This window comes from Lissotriton helveticus, chromosome 5_1, assembly GCF_964261635.1.
Source record: "Lissotriton helveticus chromosome 5_1, aLisHel1.1, whole genome shotgun sequence".
Classification (NCBI taxonomy): Eukaryota; Metazoa; Chordata; class Amphibia; order Caudata; family Salamandridae; genus Lissotriton; species Lissotriton helveticus.
The window spans coordinates 1,636,409,067-1,636,428,368 of NC_136065.1; the positions used below are offsets into that span (position 1 = coordinate 1,636,409,067).

Below are 19,302 nucleotides of genomic sequence, written 5' to 3' on the forward strand. Positions count from 1 at the left end.
CAGGCGTAAGACTGGAATTGGAACCTTTTCAGTAGTACCTCTGCACACTGGCATCTGGTGACGCATGGCTCCGCACTGATGCCGTACCACTCCGGAAAGGATGTGCGGGGTCTATGTAGGAGCCACGCCAGCGAACTGATATCAGTTACTTTCAAGGCCGTCTGCGTCTCCAGACCCGAAGCCCCATCAGCAAGTCAATCATGATCAATTTGCAGATTCCTCGACTTAGGCGTTTATTAATAGAGACAAATTCACAGAACAAGGAGGATGGGACAATTGGTGAGGAATATGTGGTTAGATAGAGTCTCTACCACAAAGAGTTACTGACAGGGACTTCTAACAATAGATTACTTTCCTTTTGAATAAATACCAAAGCAGTACCTATCTAGAGGGGGTCTGTTGAAGGACGCCTAGCACACAGTCCTTTTGTGAGGGTCGATGGGAGCCACGGCCATGAAAAGGTTAGTAACGTTGCTGTGTATGAAGGCGATGTCTGTAGGGGGGCGCATCTGCCATGGCCACGTAAAGAGTGAAAGGTTTGATGCAGTTGGGGTATCAGAGCAGATAATGCGAAGCAGCCCACTGTGGTCCTGCTCTCTTTAAAGCGCTTCAGAGCGAGATCTGCTTTGTCCCCAATCAGGCAAGTCCCATCAAAGGGCATGTCTTAAGGGACGACTTGACATCACCCGATGAGAGTCCATGGTATCCATGCTGTACGAAATCATGAATTTGGCAGCTTCAAATCTGTGCATTTCTTGGGTTAGGGCAGGTCAGAGGTATTCTGGGAAACCAGGGAGCATTTGAGAGAGTGAGTCCCACAGAGCATGGGAGTAACTGCCCAGCAGGAAACTGCCATTGACGGACCAGAGGGCCAAGCTAGTAGACTTTTTTTCAAATGGAAGGCAACTACATGACTGTGGCACCCACTGAACCACGAGGTTTTACCAGTTCCAACTGGCCCTAGTCAATACAGATTAGCTACAATCAAACTGAAGATCCTGAACTGAGACTGTTAGGGCTAGAGGGATGGTTCAAATAATTCTGCAATCAATCACCAGAAAATGCAAAGGATTTGTTAGTCATTCTAGGGCAATGTGGGCACTCTGAGGGTCAGCGTAAAGAGACTCACCAACTTGAGAGGGGTGACAATGCAGCTCCATAATCAAAGAGATGTTAGTCTGATATTCTTTCTTGCTAGCCTTTGTCATAGTGGCCATGCAGCTCTCCTGGCTAACTGGACTTGGCGTTCAGGCCTGCTTTGTACTGTACACACAGTCCCCCTGAAAGTCCAAATGTTGTGCCACAAGTATGTATATGCTACATTGCTGGCACAGGCAAGGCACTCAAGATAACCAACTGATTGCCTTTTTAAGCTTTTTTCAAAAATACAATCCTGAAGCTGTGCTTCTGCAGTCAGGAGTAGCTCTTAGATCAGTTATTACTGGTCCTGGTGTGGATGTGGTTCCTAAGCCCCACAGAGCCTAACACAAGAACACTGCTGCTGGTTGACAACTATAAACACCCAGGAGTTTCATCAAAGCAAGGGAAATATAACCTCAACAAAACAAGTTGATGATGGGAAGCTTCGTCCACCAACAGCAAACACCGGTTTTGGGGAAGGAACACTCATCACAGTTGTGTGCGGACTCTCTTGTCCACTATACACAAAGGTAAGCCCGTAGGGAGACCACCATCTTGAGCACACATGAACTGGGCATGCCAATGAACATCATGTACTCCTGTCACTGTCAACAAACATACACAAATGCTCCTCATACTCTTCCACAGGGGTTCAGGTAAAACAGCCCACTGAGGGTTTGTTTTCCCTTCGGCTGACCTCTACAGATACACAGCACAGTAACAGCATTGTGCACGACCTATCTACCTGGAGAATGTTGAGTTCACTAAAGAAAAAACATAGGAAAGATTAGACAAAATGTAGAAGGTCTGGTAGGAAAGCTTTTAAAAGCTGTGTTGAGTTTTAACTAGACACTGACATCTGAGATATGTGAACCTCAACAGCCCAGGGTAATCATGGTGAATGCCAGTCTAGTGAGCAACATACTCAATCATTTCCATAATTTCGTTCTCCTCTGGAAGCAAATTTATGTCTAGCTGGCCAGGACTTGTAAATAAATTCCTCATTCTTTTTGGTGCTGCTATGTTGCTGCTATGTTGTAAAATCCTGCCTGATAGTTTAATGGCATCTTCATAGGAGACACATGCATCATCATACAGAGTGCAATCCCACTTGAGGCTGAAAAAAGGACAGGTTACGGACAAATTATTCTAGAGTTCTACCGCCCAGAAATAGTTTTTAGAGCACTGCATTAAAGGAGCTCCTGAAATAAGCCATCCGACAACAATTTTTATGCATCTTTCGTTAAGAGGGTAATTTCAGGCTGATTGTATAAGCAAAGCACGTTTAGGGTACTATAAGTAGGATTTAGATAGGCCATAGTCTCCTGTAATCTATATTCTACAGCATTTCTGAGTGGGGATCGGTTTGCTGCCAACCAAGCAGATACCTTCTCTATTTAGTTAACTCCAGAGTCTTTTGCCTGGAATTGAAAAACACATGCTGGAATTAATCTAGCTTATCAAGAGCAGCAGTACCTGTGCGTGTTAAAGGCAGAAAACTGGTGACTGCATTGTCTGCAATGTGTTTTTATAAAAGTGAATGTTCTATAATTAGAAGAGCCCCAGACATGCTGTTGGCAAGTCTAACAAAGAAGCGATGATTTGTAAGAGGACTTCGAGAAAGAAAACAAAAAACCTACACATAATGAAAAACTCAGAGAAAGTTAAAAGAAAATCGGCTGTGCAGCATCCAGAAAAAGGGAGTGATGTACAGTGAGCTGATACTGTGAGAGTAAGGATGAGCCTAAACCCTGTTCTACAATGTAGAGGGAAACCAACTTTTTTTTAACTTAAAATGCTAGTGCTTCTACTACTTTACCATTTAATGATATTGGTGCTCCCAGGTCAAATATGTTAGTAGTGGAGGGTTGATAAAAAAAGATAGTTGTTAAAGAGGATACCCTCATGGAAGACAGTACTCTTTACAAATAAACATATCAAAGGGTTGGCTCTCACCTTCTTCTCATTCCGATGGTGGGCTGGCTGCACACGTTCCACTCCAGAGAAATCACTGTGCGATAATTTTTTTGGTTTCCTGACCCGATGTCTCTTCTGCTTCCTTCGGTCCTCCATGTACTAATAGGAAGGAGAGAGAGTTCTCCAGTTTGTTAAAATGTAGAAGCACTCAGCATACACTTTACAACATGGGGTAAGAGAGCAGACTGAATGGATAAGTGAGAGGAAACAAACCTGCCTGCCTTTAGGAGCACCTTGATAATAGAATAGTGCTAGGTCATTTGATCCTGCTAGAATATAATAAGAAAAGAACAGACTTGGCACACTAGAATTTGAACTGACCAAAAATGCTATTGTGATATTGAACAAAGATTTTATTATTTGAGGAGCCAGGCCTTCATCCACACTAGGTGTCATGCTCCATCACTGGAGTCAAGCTATCCAGGCTGATGAAGGCTGATAATCCTTGGATGCTTGATTCCGGTCTGGGAAAGACATGGCTTGGTAGTTCGGACTGGACTGTTCCCATGAGGCACAGGGTCAGAGCTGATTTGCATATAGCCAGTGTCTAACCCAGGGTGGTGTGGAGTGCAAAGAAACAATGGATTTAGGCCCAGATCCTTGTACTGGGGTGAATGTATGACATTGTACTACATTCTGTCCATCAACTGGGTTTTTTGTGATGGATCTCACCCTGCCAATCAGTTTTGTAGTTTGGGGTGGAGATGCTCGAATCTAGCACAATCCCATACTAAATGTTCACTATACTGTTGATTCTGTGGCACAGTTTAGAATGGAAAACCCCTAAAGAATTAAAAATCTCTACGATTAACATAACGTCAATTTATTGTTTAACACCGTATAAGAACAATCTAGCCTCAAGTTCCTGTTGGCTTGGTCAGATGCTTCTCACAATAAATAGGCCTGGCCTATTGTCCGCTATAACTTTTAATAAACACATATGATTCAATCAGACCTGTAGCCTTTATCATTGGTTTGTCACTATAACCAATTCATATTTATTAAACGGAGGGTAAGCTTTCTCACAAGCCAACCATCAGGGCTAACAGTCATCACATTGCAAACATACAAAATTAGAGATGGCAAAAAAAAAAAATAATAATAATAATACTTAGATTGTCCAACTGCAAATTGTCTATCCCCAAGGGTTTCTCAGAGGGAGTAAATGCCATCAAATCCTTGCCCACTATGGTAACCTGTGCAGTTTCATGTAACAAAACACTTGTCTACAAGTCCAATCCACCCTTAAAGCATCAGACATAGCTTTTCACAAAGAACCAATCGAGCCTATATTCTTTCCTAGTCGGCTTATCAACATAGCCAGCTCAGAACTATTGAATTACGCATAAGCTTTCCTACAAAGTAAGACGTAGTAAATCACAACATTGTAAATGTATTTTATGTAAAAAAATGACAGTTGGCAAAATATTAAACAACCTCACCTAGAAGGGGGTTAACAAGGGAGGACTAGGTGAATATATATTTTACCCCCAGGGTTTGCCAGAGCAGATGGCAAACACCAAAACCCTTGCCTATCTCAATAATCTGAGGTTTATTATATTTTTAACACCAACTATGAGAAATGTTATCTTTTGTATGCAATGGTTTTAATTAATCAAGCAAAATAAATAAACTTCAAACTTCAGTGGAAATGCACAAAGTCTGCCAAACCAAAAGCTGTACTCAAGGGAATAGCCATGTGAATGCAGCCAAAACCCCTCTCTCAGTTGTACTTATAAAAAAAAAAAATTATTTTTGGATTTCAAACTTCATCTGAATAGATTGTTCTGAGTTCATGATTTGGTTCCATTGGTGGAGCACTGCATGAACAAGATCCTGTAGAATATGCACTTCACTGCTAGACCGATCTTGCTAGGAGGTTTCTTATGCTAGAGATGGTTCATTAGTAGAAGAGCAGAGTGACTGAGGGAGATTTCAGGACTTAAATATGGACCCTGGATTCCCTTCTCATCAAGGTTTAGTGGCACTGATGAAGCAGTCTGTGTATGAGGTATGTATTTCTTAATGACGCATGCATTTACAACACACGCTTTTACCACGCATCCATTACTACACATTGCCTTTACAATGGTAGCCTTTACCATGCATATATATGCCTTTACAATGCAAGGTAAGCAAAATTCATATATTCACACATATTTTTTTTAATTAGTCAAATCTCCCAAACACCTCATTTTTCTAATTACCTTTACGATACCATACTCCTACCCACCCCTACACAGTAACACCCATACCCCCTATACCCTTAACCGCCACTAAACCCTAAAAAGATACCCTTACCATCCAATAAACCTACCCACCCCTAAACCCTATATACACACACATATATATATATATATATACATATACACACACATATATATCTATATCGGTGTGTGTGTGTGTGTATATATATATATATATATATATATATATATATATATATATATATATATATATATATATATATATATATATATATATCCACAAAAGCAGTTCCCTTTTCAAAAGAGCCAGCAGAGACCACGTATTTTGCAGCAGATTTATTTCCAACAGGCAGCTTGCTTGCACAGATTCATTCAATGCGCTCGTGTCCTTTTCAAAGCCAAACGCGTTTCGAGTCTCCCCTTCGTCAGTGGCTTTGTTGGAGGGCGGAGAAAATGCGGTTTGCTGGTGTAGGAAGGTAGAGCCCTGACTATGGTTGCCCCCAACTTTTTGCCTGGTGTTTTGCTGGTTTTCTGACTTAGTTGACCTGGGACCCTGCTATTCAGGACCTCAGGCCCACTGCTCTCTCTGTAAAATGGATTCCATGTACCTTAGGTACATATCTAAATTGGATACTGAGTCACCTTATCAGTCCCTGTACAGTGTACCTTAGGTACCCAGGGCATAGGTGTACCCAGGGCCTACCAGGGGCTGCAGCATGTATTATGCCACCCCTGGCTGGCCATCCAAATCTGACACAACTGGCTGCTTGACAGCTGGGGCAAGGTGGTGTACTCACCCTTTGCTTCAGATATAGTATACCTATATCTAACCCTAAAATGGACACACAGATCTCCTATCAGTCACTCCTATGGCAGGCCTTAACAATCCTGAAGGCAGAGTGCTTGGAATCGTGTGAGATGGTGCTCTGGCATGAGCTGAGCCTGTCTGCGGCTTTCGGGATCCATCCCTTAGCCGTTTCCATGATATCGCATACCATATACTCTTAAGTGCATTATAATCCTCGCGGTTATATGCCAACTCTGGTATCGCTTTATCAAAACATGTCGAGTAAGGTGTCATACGAATTGGAATACTAACCCCTCGCCAATTCTGGCGACGGGGTTAGCATTCCACCCTTCTAGAGGGACACAACATGTATGTAACCCCTAACCCCGGTTAAAGTCAAACAGAGCCTCAGCTCCACAAAATGGATGCTGCCACCGAGACACAAGTCTGCCCTCCTGCTGCTGGGAGTCCTCCCAGAGCAGGAGATAAGGACAAAGGGTTTCCTGCCAGGGGCGGTGCCAGCACCGTCCCAGACAGGGTTTTGTGTATTGTAGGTAGGCAGGGCTTTAGAGGAAGGTGACTGCACGTGGCACCCCGGTGCTCACTGTGCATAGGCTGGCTGGAACCAGTTCCAGGGTCACTCCAGACCCTGTGCTGGGGAAAAGCCCGCCAAGGAAGTGGGTGTAACCACCCCCCTCCTAGTCCCACCCCTAGGGCAGGACTTAGTCGCGTGCCAGCCCCTTTTTACAGGATAAAGGTAGAGACTGGCCCCCTTCCAAATCAGATCATCTTTGAATCCTGAAACTACTTTCTGCGAAAGGAACTCAAGACTTCTTCCTAAGATTTCTCCCTTGTGACTAAGGAGTAGTCACCCTGCATCCGCAGGCACCATCCAAGAACACTGCGGTCTGCTGTAAGTCCTTCCTCCGGAATCCGACTGCCCAGCTCGACGAGAACCGGCTTCCCTGGCACCTCTGACCTCTACCCGCCTCTACAGCCCAGCTGAGAACCGTGGGTGCGACGAGACCTCAAGGGACCGGCCATCTGCAAGACTGCACGACTTCTTTCCAGCAAGCCCGCCGAGTAATCTACTGGTGAGTGCTTTGGGGTCCGAGAAGCCCCGACTCTGAGCAGCTCCAGCTCCGAAGTGCAGCCCCCCAGCATCTCCACGATCTGCGTGGGGCCCTTCTGCTTTCCGCTGCTCACCGCGTTGTTTGGCTACTAGCCCGTTGGCTTGTGGCCTTCCTGACGACGCCCGACGACATTTCTGCTGCTGGTCTGGTTGCTCCAGACTGGCCCTTGCTCCCTTCCAGAAGAGGAGCACCCTGGACCCTCCTGGTCCACTCAAGACGCCATTTTGAGTCCACCGCGTGGGCTTGAATTAGCCAAGGCTTGTTGCCCAATCCTGGGTAACTTCGACGCCAACGACTTCATCCTTCGTGGGACAGCTCGCACCTCCATCCTGGTCGCCGACAACGCCTCCTGGTCCGAGAGACTGCAGAGCCCAGCAGTGCCCACTCACCTGACTGCGGTGACTTCGCCCGGTGCCATCCTGGTGCCCACTTAATCACTGGCTAGTGATTCAAGAACTTGGTCCCCTCTGCTTTCAGGTTTTCTTCTTCCTTGATCCAGGCTTGGATCCATCGAACTTTCCTTCACTGGTCGCCTGCCAGCAACTTCTTCCTTCCAGGCTCCTGGACCGGCAACGAGATCCCCGACGTCTTTTCAGACCTATGCAGCTGCAGCCCCTGGGCTAGGTAACTTCGGCACTCCGGTGTCCCAGCATAGCCTCACTATCCAAGGGTCAGGATCCACTGTCGTTTTCTCCCTACCAGGTCGGGTTCGCCCGTGAACACTAACTTTGTGAATTCTAGCTTCCATAGACTTTGTCCCGCATCCCGCGTGAGAGTGCACACTCTGCACCCGAGTCCCCTAGGCCTCCTAGTAGTAATCTAACGATTCCCTAGTCCAGTCCTAGCGATTCCAAAGCCTATTAGAACTGTTACTTACCTGCTAGTAATTCGCATTCCACTTTTAGTGTATATGGTTTTTCGTGCCCCTCGGGCATTTGTGTAACGTGCTAACTTAAAAGTATTTTCGTAAGAGTTTTGTTGTGTGCTTAGCTCCCTGTCTCATAAAGAGCCAGGGTAGTCTTGTTATAAATAAATACACTGTTTATTTTCATAACAACTTGTGTGGTGTCCTTTCACTGGGTGTTCAAGGGGTAATGTGATGGTAAAACAGCTGGCTTAACACGCCCTCTAGAGTCTTAGCCTTAGACTGCTCGTATCCATGCTACTAGGATAGCTGGTCTATAAGGTTGACTTACAACCAATCATCAATAAGGGTTGTTTGGACTGATATATAGTGATCACTAGAATAGTGAGCACTGCACATCAGGCCAACTTCTCACAGCTGGCATTTCCAAATAAATCCTTCTCCCGCCCTGTTGGGCGTGGCCAGATGGCCTTGTGGGAGATGTAGTCCATGCCACTTTAAATACCTCAGTGGGTCCGCAATCTCTGCTCATATTATCCACAATTCTTTCACTTTGCCCATTCTTTGGTCCGTGCACTGCCTTGCAGCTGTCTGTTCTACTGTAAACACACACCTTAACTGCTACGATGTGTGTTCATTCTCTCCTGATTAATGCAGCATCTCATGACGCCACCTCAGGCCTGCACCCGGCAATCGGCTCTTTTAACGACCTGGGACGGCCGGTAAACATCCACAAAAGCAGTTCCCTTTTCAAAAGAGCCAGCAGAGACCACGTATTTTGCAGCAGATTTATTTCCAACAGGCAGCTTGCTTGCACAGATTCATTCAATGCGCTCGTGTCCTTTTCAAAGCCAAACGTTGGAGGGCGGAGAAAATGCGGTTTGCTGGCATTTCCAAATAAATCCTTCTCCCGCCCTGTTGGGCGTGGCCAGATGGCCTTGTGGGAGATGTAGTCCATGCCACTATATATCTATATATACACACACACACCGAAGAACTTCGCCATACCAAACCCAACAGTCCCAAATTGAAGGAATCAGAAATCTGACGAGAACAGACCCAGTTGAAAATGCAAGGTGAATTTATTAATTGCTTCGCATGTCCGCCATGACATGTTTGAGCCTTCCAGAAGCCTTGATCATATATGTGCGTGTGCATATATATATTTATATACACACACACACACACACACTTACCTTGTGGATAATGTTACTTATCCAATAAGCATCTGTTCTTGGCATGCAGAGCTGTGGATTCACATGCCTTGCATACTCCTGCCATCTAGTGTTGGGTCTGGATGTTTACAAGTTGTATAACTTCCAAGAAGTCTTTCCTACTAACGAGGTAAGGCGACTCCTACTTTTGGTGATAGTGTGCATTGTCATCGACTCCATTCTTAGATTGTTTTCCTGCAAGAGGGTGAGAATGGAGTAAGTGGTATAGAGATGTCCATGCATATGAATGTATAGTTAAGAACTGCAACAACTACAGGTACCCGGGGAGGCGGGTGGGCGCATGTGAATCTACAGCTCTACATGCCAAAAACAGATGCATAGTGGGTAAGAAAACAAGTTACTTACCTGTAACTTTGGTTCCCCAGTATTGGTAACTTTCATAGATTCCCATGCTTTTGTATAATTCCCCGTCGTCGGAATGGGAGTCTCGGTAACAAAAATATCATAGTAGTAGGTACAAAAGAGAAAGAAAAAGGCCTAGGCCTCATTCCCTTTTGTAGCATATCACCCTCTTTTTGTAAAAGAGACCAAACTCTAGGCGTCAGCCAATCAGACGTGCCTCACCCCTTAGAACCCTCCAGAAGGAACCTCAGAGCCTCAGATTTTCGTAGCCGTTGTATATCCGACACCATATCTGCTAAAGGCTGAGCTTTCCTTGGGGAGGTGGGTGGGCGCATGGGAATCTATGAAAGTTACCAATACTGGGGAACCAAAGTTACAGGTAAGTAACTTGTTTTCTTGCCCCAGTATTGGAACTTTCATAGATTCCCATGCTTTTGTATCAGAATAGCAAGCAGTTAGACACCACAAATACATTTCGTATAATAATACATTGCAACAGTCAATACGATACAAGAAATACAACTGTGCAATCAACGGAAGGTGGGATAGAAGGGAAAGCTCACCAATCACTGGAAGAGGTTCCTTAGGACAGCCTGGCCCACAGCCGCATCGCCTTGCTGTAAAGACTCCAAGCAGTAATGCTTAGTAAAGGTGTGCACGCTGCTGGAGGTAGCAGCCCTGCAAATGTCTTTAATTTGCACCCCCGCAAAGAGGGCCGTTGAAGATGCCACTGATCTTGTCGAATGAGCACAAATCCTGCCAGCCAGAGGTTTCCCTGCTGCAGCGTGGCAATGAAGAATGGCACCTGTGATCCATCTTGCGATTCCCTGTTTAGACAGTGGAAGACCCTTGCCTGGACCACCAAAGGCAAGCAACAACTGTGAAGATCTCCTAAACCCCTTAGTGCGATCCAAGTAGAATTTTAAGCACCGTTGCACATCCAGAGTGTGAAGTGTTTTCTCCGCCGGAGTAACTGGGTTAGGAAAAAACGTTTTCAGAATCACCGGCTCGTTTAAGTGAAAGTCCGATGGTACTTTGGGAATTAATTTTGGGTTCATTCTCAAGATTACAATGTTCCTCTTAAATTGTAGGAATGGCTCCTGGATGGTGAGGGCCTGTAACTCTCTTAGCTGATGTAAGGGCCAAGAGGAGAGCCAACTTCCAAGATAGGAATTTCAAGTTAGAACGATGAATCGGAGCTTTCATGAGCTGAGAAAGGACTAAATTTAAATGCCAAGTCGGTGGCGGAGGCCTCACTGGTGGGTAGATTCTGAACAAGCCTTTAAGAAATTGCTTGACTATCCTGGACGACCATAATGAAGGTCCAGACCTCCTGTACCTCGAAATGGCCGCTAAATGAACTTTAATTGATGAATGGGCCAGATTTGATTTAGCCAGTGACAACAGATAAGGCAGAAGTTGATGAGGCTTTGAAGTAAAAGGGTCTATCTTTTCCTTCCTACACCAAACACAAAACCTTTTCCATTTCAATCTGTAAGTTTTGTTTGTAGAAGGGGCTCTTGCCTGGGAGAGAACGTCTTTGATCTCACTGGAAAGGGGAAGATTCATGAACTCTCGCTGCTCAGGAGCCATGCTGTCAGGTGTAACGACTGTGGATCTGGATGCCAAACTTGTCCTTCGGACATTGTGAGAAGATCCGGAATATCCTCCAGCGGCAACGGAGGAACTAGCGACATCAGATGGAGTTCTGTGTACCAGAATTGTCTCGGCCAAGCCGGGGCTACCAAGATCATTCTGCATGGCTCGATCTTCATCTTCCTGATGAGGCGCGGGATCAGGGGAATGGGAGGAAAAGCGTAAACAAATGTCCTCGACCCGGCTATCGAAAGGGCATTCCCTAACGACCCTTGAGGGTGACATCTGCTGGCGTAAGACCGGCATTTCTTGTTGGTCGGTGTGGCAAAGAGATCTACTTCCGGTCTGCCCCATTTGCGGAAGAGCTGTTCCAAAACCTGCTGGTTTAACTCCCACTCGTGGCTTACTGAAGATGACCTGCTCAGCTTGTCTGCGTCTTCGTTCAGCACTCCTGGTAAGTGCTCTGCTTTCAGTGAGATTTCGTGATGAATTGCCCATTCCCAGATCTGCTGCGCTTCCTGCGATAATAGAAGAGATCTGGTTCCTCCCTCTTTGTTCACATAATGCATGGCCGTGGTGTTGTCTGTCCTGACCAGCACTCGTGAACCTTGAAGTCGCGGAAGGAAGGCTTGCAGAGCTAGCCTGATCGCTCTTCGCTCCAACAGGTTGATATGGAGCTTCTGCTCGCGAGGAGACCAATGGCCGCTGACATGCAGATCTTGCATCACTGCTCCCCAACCCTCCAATGATGCATCCGTCGTTACCATTTGAGGAGATGGAACGTTTGCGAAGGATAGACCTTGGGACAAGTTGTTTTGATGTGTCCACCATAATGCTGCTTCTTTTATCCTTGGAGTGACGGTAACTTTGTCCTCGAAGGATCCGTGAACTTGCTTCCATTGGAGGTCTAGCTGTTCCTGCAGAGGACGCATTCAGAGCCTGCAGTGAGGAATTAGGGGAATACAAGATGACATTACCCCCAGCAGAGATTTGTAGTGGCGTACTGAAAGACACCTTTTTCCTTGAAAGTTTCGAGCTAGTCTTTCCAGTTTCTCCCTCCTTTCCCGGGTCGGAAAAGCTTTTGAGAGCTTTGAATCCAAAACAGCCCCTAGGAACCGAGCCCTTCTGGAGGGAACCAGGGAGGACTTTTCTCTGTTCAGAGTGAGCCCTAGATTCCGAAACAAATTGGTGCAAGCCCGAACAGCGGCCTGCGCCGCTCCTTTGGACGGGGCCTTCAGTAACCAGTCGTCCAGGTAGGGGAAAACTTGGTAATGGTTTCTGCGCAGAAATGCTGCCACCGGTGCCAGCACCTTTGTGAAAATTCTTGGCGCAGAGCGAAGACCAAAGTGTAGAGCCCTGAATTGAAAGTGGCTCTTGGCTGCTGTGAATCGTAGAAACCTGCTGGGTGTATCGGGACATGAAAGTACGCGTCCTCCAGATCGAGCGTGGCTATAAAATCCCCCGGGCTGATCATCCGTAATATGTCCTGAAGGGATACCATCCGGAAGGACAGGGAGATGAGATAGGTGTTTAGCTCCCTGAGGTCTAAAATGGGGCGCCATGTTTCCAGCGTCTTTTTTACCAGGAAACACCTGGAATAAAATCCTTGTCCCCTTTGATTGGTGGGGACCGGCTCTATTGCTCCCTTCCGGAGCATCTGTTGAACTTCGAGCCTCAGGAGATGCAGCTTTTGTGATGGAATGGCTGCCGGGGGCCTGGGTGGTGGGACTTCCGTAAACTCCAAAGTATGTCCTTGTTTTATGATGTTGATCACCCAACGGTCCAATGTAATTTTGGACCAATTTTGAAGGCATTTGGTTACCCTGCCTCCAACTGATGATTTCCTGGAGGAGGGAACAGTAGGCAGAGCCAGGAGGCCGCTATTGGCGTTTGGACGTATCCCGTCCTCGTTGAACCTGTTTGTCCTTGTTGTAGGGCCTAGAGTAATTTGAAGACTGGCCTTGTCTTTGTTGGTAAGGCTGGCGGTTCTGCTGATAACCAGATCCATTAGAGGAATAGCGTTGTTGCTGGTAAGATCCCCTGTAACTATTTCCTCTGCCTCTTGAGCCCCTAAAGGGGAACTTGCGGTACTGTAGAGTGCCCAGGACTTGGCTGTCTCCGTGTCCTTTTTAATCTCTTGGAGTGTGTCATCTATTAGTTTACCAAATAACGCCTCTCCATCGAAGGGAAGATCCAGGACCTTGTTCTGTATTTCTGGTCGAAACCAGGTAGCCTTCAACCACCCCTGGCGACGTAGGACTGCCGCTCCAGCCAAAGTACGAAAAGCCGTTGTCGCGATGTCCATGGTGCAGTCTATTATCTCCATGGAAGTTGCCTCCCCTTCCTGCAAGATTTTCTTTGCCTCCGCAGTGGATTCGGGAGGGAGCTGTTCCAGGAACGGGGCTAGATCACACCGGAGCTGGCGGTCGTATCTCCCCAATATTGCCAGAGCATTGGCAGCTCGCACTAAAAGGCTAGCCATTGACGAGAACCGTTTGCCAGCGTTATCTAGTCTCCGTCCTTCCTTATCCGGAGGAGCCGTCAATGGAGCAGAGGGATTTTGTGATTTCCTCTGTGCCGCCTGCGAAATGACTGAATCTGGTTTAGGGTGGCCCGTTAAGGCAGCTGGTCCGTCATCCGGTGCCTTGTACTTTTTATCCAGACGCGGTAGCACAGGGACCACCGTCGCTGGATTCTTCATCGCCTTAACGCCTTCCTCCCATAAATAGTCAACAATTGGTATAGACCTTGTCGTTTTTCGGTGAGTTTCTTTAAAATCATAAAGAAAACAATCCGTTGTCTTCACAGGCATTGCCAACTTGAATCTTCCTGCTACCCTCTCCATCAACTGGTGAAAACCCCCTATGTCTGCAGGAGGGGAGTCCACCGGGTCCGCAACTGGAGATGCCGGGTTCGGGATGACGTAGTCATTATATTCATCAGTGTAATGGTCTGACTCTTGATCCTCATCCGAGGATTCGTCCACATCTTGGTTATCTGCCGGCCTTGAAGGAGCTTGTGGAACTGAAGGCTGCGGCTAAGGGGATGCTTGAACCGGTATCACCGGAATAGCCGCAGAGGCAGGATCCGTAGGTGTCGCTGGACGTTGAACTGGCCCAGCTGCCTTGGATTTGTAGTCCTGCATCATCTTATGGAGGTCCTGCAGGAATGAAGTTGGTACTGAAACCATCTCCCGCTCTGTAAATCCCTGTGAGTGTGCCCCTTGACGATGCTCTTCTTCGCCTTGGTCATATGCCCCCTCTGAATCTGTGTCCTGACACTTGACCATAAGTTGGGATGGACTATTGGCATATTCAAAAAAGTCCTGGCCATCCTCATCTGACTCCCCCTGTTCAAACAGTAAAGTTGGAGGTAAAGGAGTCACTCTATCTGGAGACGTAATCTCTGGCGTTATCCTTGTAAGTGAGACTGTCACTCTTCTCTCCGTAGCAATCACCGTCGACGGCTCCGTCGACGATGGTATTACTCTCGTCGACGAGATTGGTGTGGTTGATGTCGACAATGAAACCGTAGTGCAGCCTGCCGTAGTCGTCGCGCTCGTCGACGAGACTGCTGTCGCCGAAATGGTCGACGTCGTTGTCGACGGTGATATCTTACTCGTCAACGATGTCATTGTACCCGTCGACGAAGCCTTCGTCGACGATGTCGGCATACCTCCCGGCGACGTTGAAGAGTGTTCCGTCGACGCTTTCTTCTTCGACAACGATATCTTCGTCGACGACTCTCCCGTCGACGGGACCAATTTCAATTCCGGCTTCATTTTCTTCGTCGATGGGGCCCCCGTCGACGACGTCTTCGTCATAGAGGATTTAGAACTCCTCTCTGAAAATTGTGAAGAGGGTTTTTTGAAGGCTGGGTCTGTCTTCTCACCCTTAAAAGCCGCAGCTGGTCCTGCCTTCTCCTGTACACCGAGGTGAGGAGATTTTTCTGGACTTAGGCTCTTAGACTCTCTGGGGGTCTTTTTAGAAGCCTTAGAGGGGTGTTCCACAGAGGAAGATGGAGAACCTCTACCCCTTTTAACTGACCTTTTTGAGGAAACAGCTGAAGAAGACTCCTCACGGTCACTGGAAACTCCATGCTTCCTTTCCTTTTGCCTCTGCAGCCAGGTCAACAGCCTACCAGCACGATCTCGTAGTGTGTTGGTAGAAAGCGTGCGGCAAATCTTGCAGTCTTCTGCCTTATGATCTGGGTACAAGCAGTAGATGCAGTCCTTGTGTTTGTCTTCAACAAACAACCTTTTCCTGCCACAGGTCGAACAGGGCTTGAAAAGGGGCTTCTTCACCTTGTCCTCCATCCTGAAGTCAAATTTAAGAGATCCGGAAGAAATTCTGAAGAGAAAAAACGGTAGAAATCCTTTTTAAAGAGTTGAATAGAGCAGAGCTCAATGGAGACTCCCTAGCACAACGTGCGGTAGAAAATCTGAGGCTCTGAGGTTCCTTCTGGAGGGTTCTAAGGGGTGAGGCACGTCTGATTGGCTGACGCCTAGAGTTTGGTCTCTTTTACAAAAAGAGGGTGATATGCTACAAAAGGGAATGAGGCCTAGGCCTTTTTCTTTCTCTTTTGTACCTACTACTATGATATTTTTGTTACCAAGACTCCCATTCCGACGACGGGGAATGATACAAAAGCATGGGTATCTATGAAAGTTCCAATACTGGGGCAAGTCACATTATCTGTTCGAGGCATGTATGCTGAAGATACACATGATTTGCATAGACTATAAAGCGTTATACTCCCAAAGTGGTGGCTAACCTGTAGATATTGCAGTTGTTTGGAATAGTGTTTTTAGTACTGCTTGGCCTACATTAGCCTGTTGACTTGCTAACACATCTACACAAGTGTTTGGTAAATGTGTGTGGTGTAGACCATCTATCTGCCTTAAATATGTCAGCTAGAAGGATGTTGCCTAAAAAGGCTACTGACACCCCTATTTTGCGAGTGGAATGCGCTTTAGGGGGTGTGGTGAAAGTTCTTTTAGCTTTAATATAGCAAGTTTGAATGCCTTTCACAATCCATCTGGCAATATCGGACTTTGAAATAGTATTGCCCTGGTGGGGTGGAGCAAATGCAACAAACAGTTGTTTTGCGAAAGTCTTTTGTTCTACCTATGTAGTATAGTAAAGCTCTTTTAACATCAAGCGTGTGAAGGGCGCGTTCTGCCACATAATCAGGTTGATGAAAGAAACTGGTAACTCAACCAATTGGTTTATATGAAAAGCAGAAACTACCTTGGGAAGAAATTTTGGGTTGGCCCGGATAACTATTCTAACTTTATGTAGCTGAAAGAATGGTTCTTCAAACGTTAATGTCTGTAGCACACCAACTCTCCTCAGTGATGTGACAGCAATGCGGAATGCAACATTCCATGAGAGGAACTGTAAAGGGCACTTGTGTGATCGTTCAAAAGGTGGACCCATGCCTTGTGAGAACAATATTGAGATTCCATACTGGGGCAGGGGGAATCCTAGGTGGTATTACCCTTTTTAAGCCTTCCATGAAGGCCTTGATTACTGGGACTCTGAATAGTGACAAATGTCTATGATTACTGGAACTCTGAATAGTGACAAATGTCTATTTTCTAAGTACGCAGCAACTGCTGCAAGGTGCAAATTAATAGACATGTAAGCCAGACCGGTTTGTTGCAAATGTAACAAGTAACAAATAATATTTTGTACAGAAGCATATAAATGATTGATTTTGCTGTTATTGCAATATACAGCAAATCTTTTCCATTTTGCAGCATAGCAAGCCCTGGTGGTAGGCTTTCTTGCTTCTTCTTTAAGAATATTCCTACTGTCTGGTGGTAAATTTAAATAACCCAACTATGACTTCAGGAGCCATATTGCTAAATTCAGTTCTTTGGGATTTGAATGTCTGATTTCTCCATGGCTCCGTGTGAGGAGACTGTAGTTTAGGTGTAGTTTCTGATGTGGAACTAGTGACAGCTCCTACAGGATGGTGCACCATGGTTGATAAGCCCATGTGGGAGCTACCAGAATTAGTGTGGGAGATGATTGCCTGAGTTTCCTAACCACCCACGGAATGAGCAGGGGAGGCGGAAAAACGTAGGCAAATGTCCCTGACCAGTTCATCCATAGAGCATTGCTCTTTGATAGTGGAGTGGGTTTCTGGAGCCGAATTTGGGAATTTTAAGTTTTTGGCTTTGGCAAATAGGTCTATTTGAGGAAACACCCACTGTCAGAAGTAAGGAAGGAGAACTTGGGGTGAAGTTCCCACTCGTGTATTTGCGGTCTTCTTCTGCTGAAATCGGCAATTTAATTGTTTACTCCTGGGAGATGGTCTGTCAGAAGATAAATCTTGTGTTGGATCACCCAATTCGAAATGGCTTCAGTGAGTGTTGACAATTGGCGAGAGTGTGTCCCGCATTGCATCTGCACATAATAAATTGCTGTAATATTGTCCGTTCAGCCTAGGACCATTTTGGCTATAAGCCGAGTTGAAAAGCTTTTAGTGCTAGGAAAAAAGCTAAGAGCTCTAGATAGTTGATGTGGAGAGACCTGTGCTTGTTGCTCCACATACTTTGTATTTTGATGAGCCCCCCCAACCTGTTAGAGATGCGTCTGCTGTGAGCCCGATTTGTAGAACAGGGTCAATGAAAGGCCAGCCTGCTGATAAGTTTTGTGGGTTCCACCACTGCAGAGAGCGATGGGTGCTGCCGTCTTCCAACACTAGACCAGTCAATAGAAACAGTGATTGATTCCACTGGCTTGCTAAGCATTCTTGTAGGGGCGCATGTGAAGCCTCGCATGGGGTAGAATTGCGATACAGGATGCCATCATTCCCAGAAATTGCATGAACACTCTGGCAGCAAATACTTGGTTGGGTTGAAACTGTAGAATGGTAGATTGAATATTGTGTATTCTGGCTACATTGGAAGAGGTTAGAGAATCGACTGTGTCTAGAGTAGCTCCTAGATAAGACTGCATTTGTGATGGCTGCAGGTGAGATTTATGTGCATTGATGGTGAAATCCAGTTAATGAAGTAGATCTATTGTGATCTGTGTGTCTTGCAGACAGTTCTGGTAAGTGTTGGCTTTGATGAGCCAGTCATCTAGATAGGAGAAGACGTGAATTTGTTGTCTTCTGAGATAAGCAGCAACTGCTGCCAGTCATTTGATAAAAACTCTGGGCACTGTAGTCACTCCAAATCCCTCTCTCCCACCACCTATTCTTAGCCCTCACTACCCTCCGGTCTCCCCCACTGTCTTCAGCCTTCACTCACTCTTCCACTCACCGGCACCGGCTCCCACTGACGGCACCACCTATGCCTCCCATCCACCGCCTTCACCGCCTACTTCACCCACACCCTCCGCCCACAAACACGTCCACTCTTTGAATGCCATCCCACCCACTTGCTCCGCAGAACATTCCAACAACGCTAGTATATCCCCCCCTTCGATTCCCTGCCCGCTTTCCAGCTCACTACACAACCATTCACCAAGGGCTCTCACTACTAACGCCAGCCCCAATGCACCCCCTGACCTGACTTTACCCACCCTCCAACAAGTTAAAGAGGATATTCTACAAATCAAAAAAGATGTCCACGCAATCAAAGACCTTCTCTCATCACAGCCTAGTCTACCTCCCATCATCCCTCTACCCTACAATCGACACACCCGCCCTACACACCCTCGCCTCCAACGACATACGCGCTGGCCGACTATCCCCGTTCGCAACAACTCCCACCGCCCCCACCGTGTCCTCAACCCATTGTCGGACCACGACCTATGCTCTCTCCTACGCTCTTATGGCCCAGGTCCGGAAAAACACATATCCAGCACACACATCCCCATACCCACAATTCTTACAAACCCTCTGAGGCTCCCAACACTCAACAACAGAGGTTCCGTCCCTAACAACCTCAGAAAAGTTCCCCTCACTATAGAAAGCTCGACCACCCTTCTCTCTCCCAAACTCAAATGCATCCTACTCAACTGCAGATCGGCACAGAGACACGCCTCCGACATCGCTGATCTCG

The 19,302-nt window shown here is 46.5% G+C and overlaps 1 protein-coding gene across 1 annotated transcript in view; it reads right to left on the reverse strand.

The window, feature by feature from the left end:
* LOC144755671 (chromodomain-helicase-DNA-binding protein 8-like) overlaps window positions 1-19,302 on the reverse strand; it is a 1,307,007-nt gene that overhangs the window by 64,308 nt on the left and 1,223,397 nt on the right. The window contains 1 exon segment of the mRNA XM_078644841.1: window positions 3,097-3,216. Coding sequence (XP_078500967.1) covers window positions 3,097-3,216 — 120 coding nt within the window.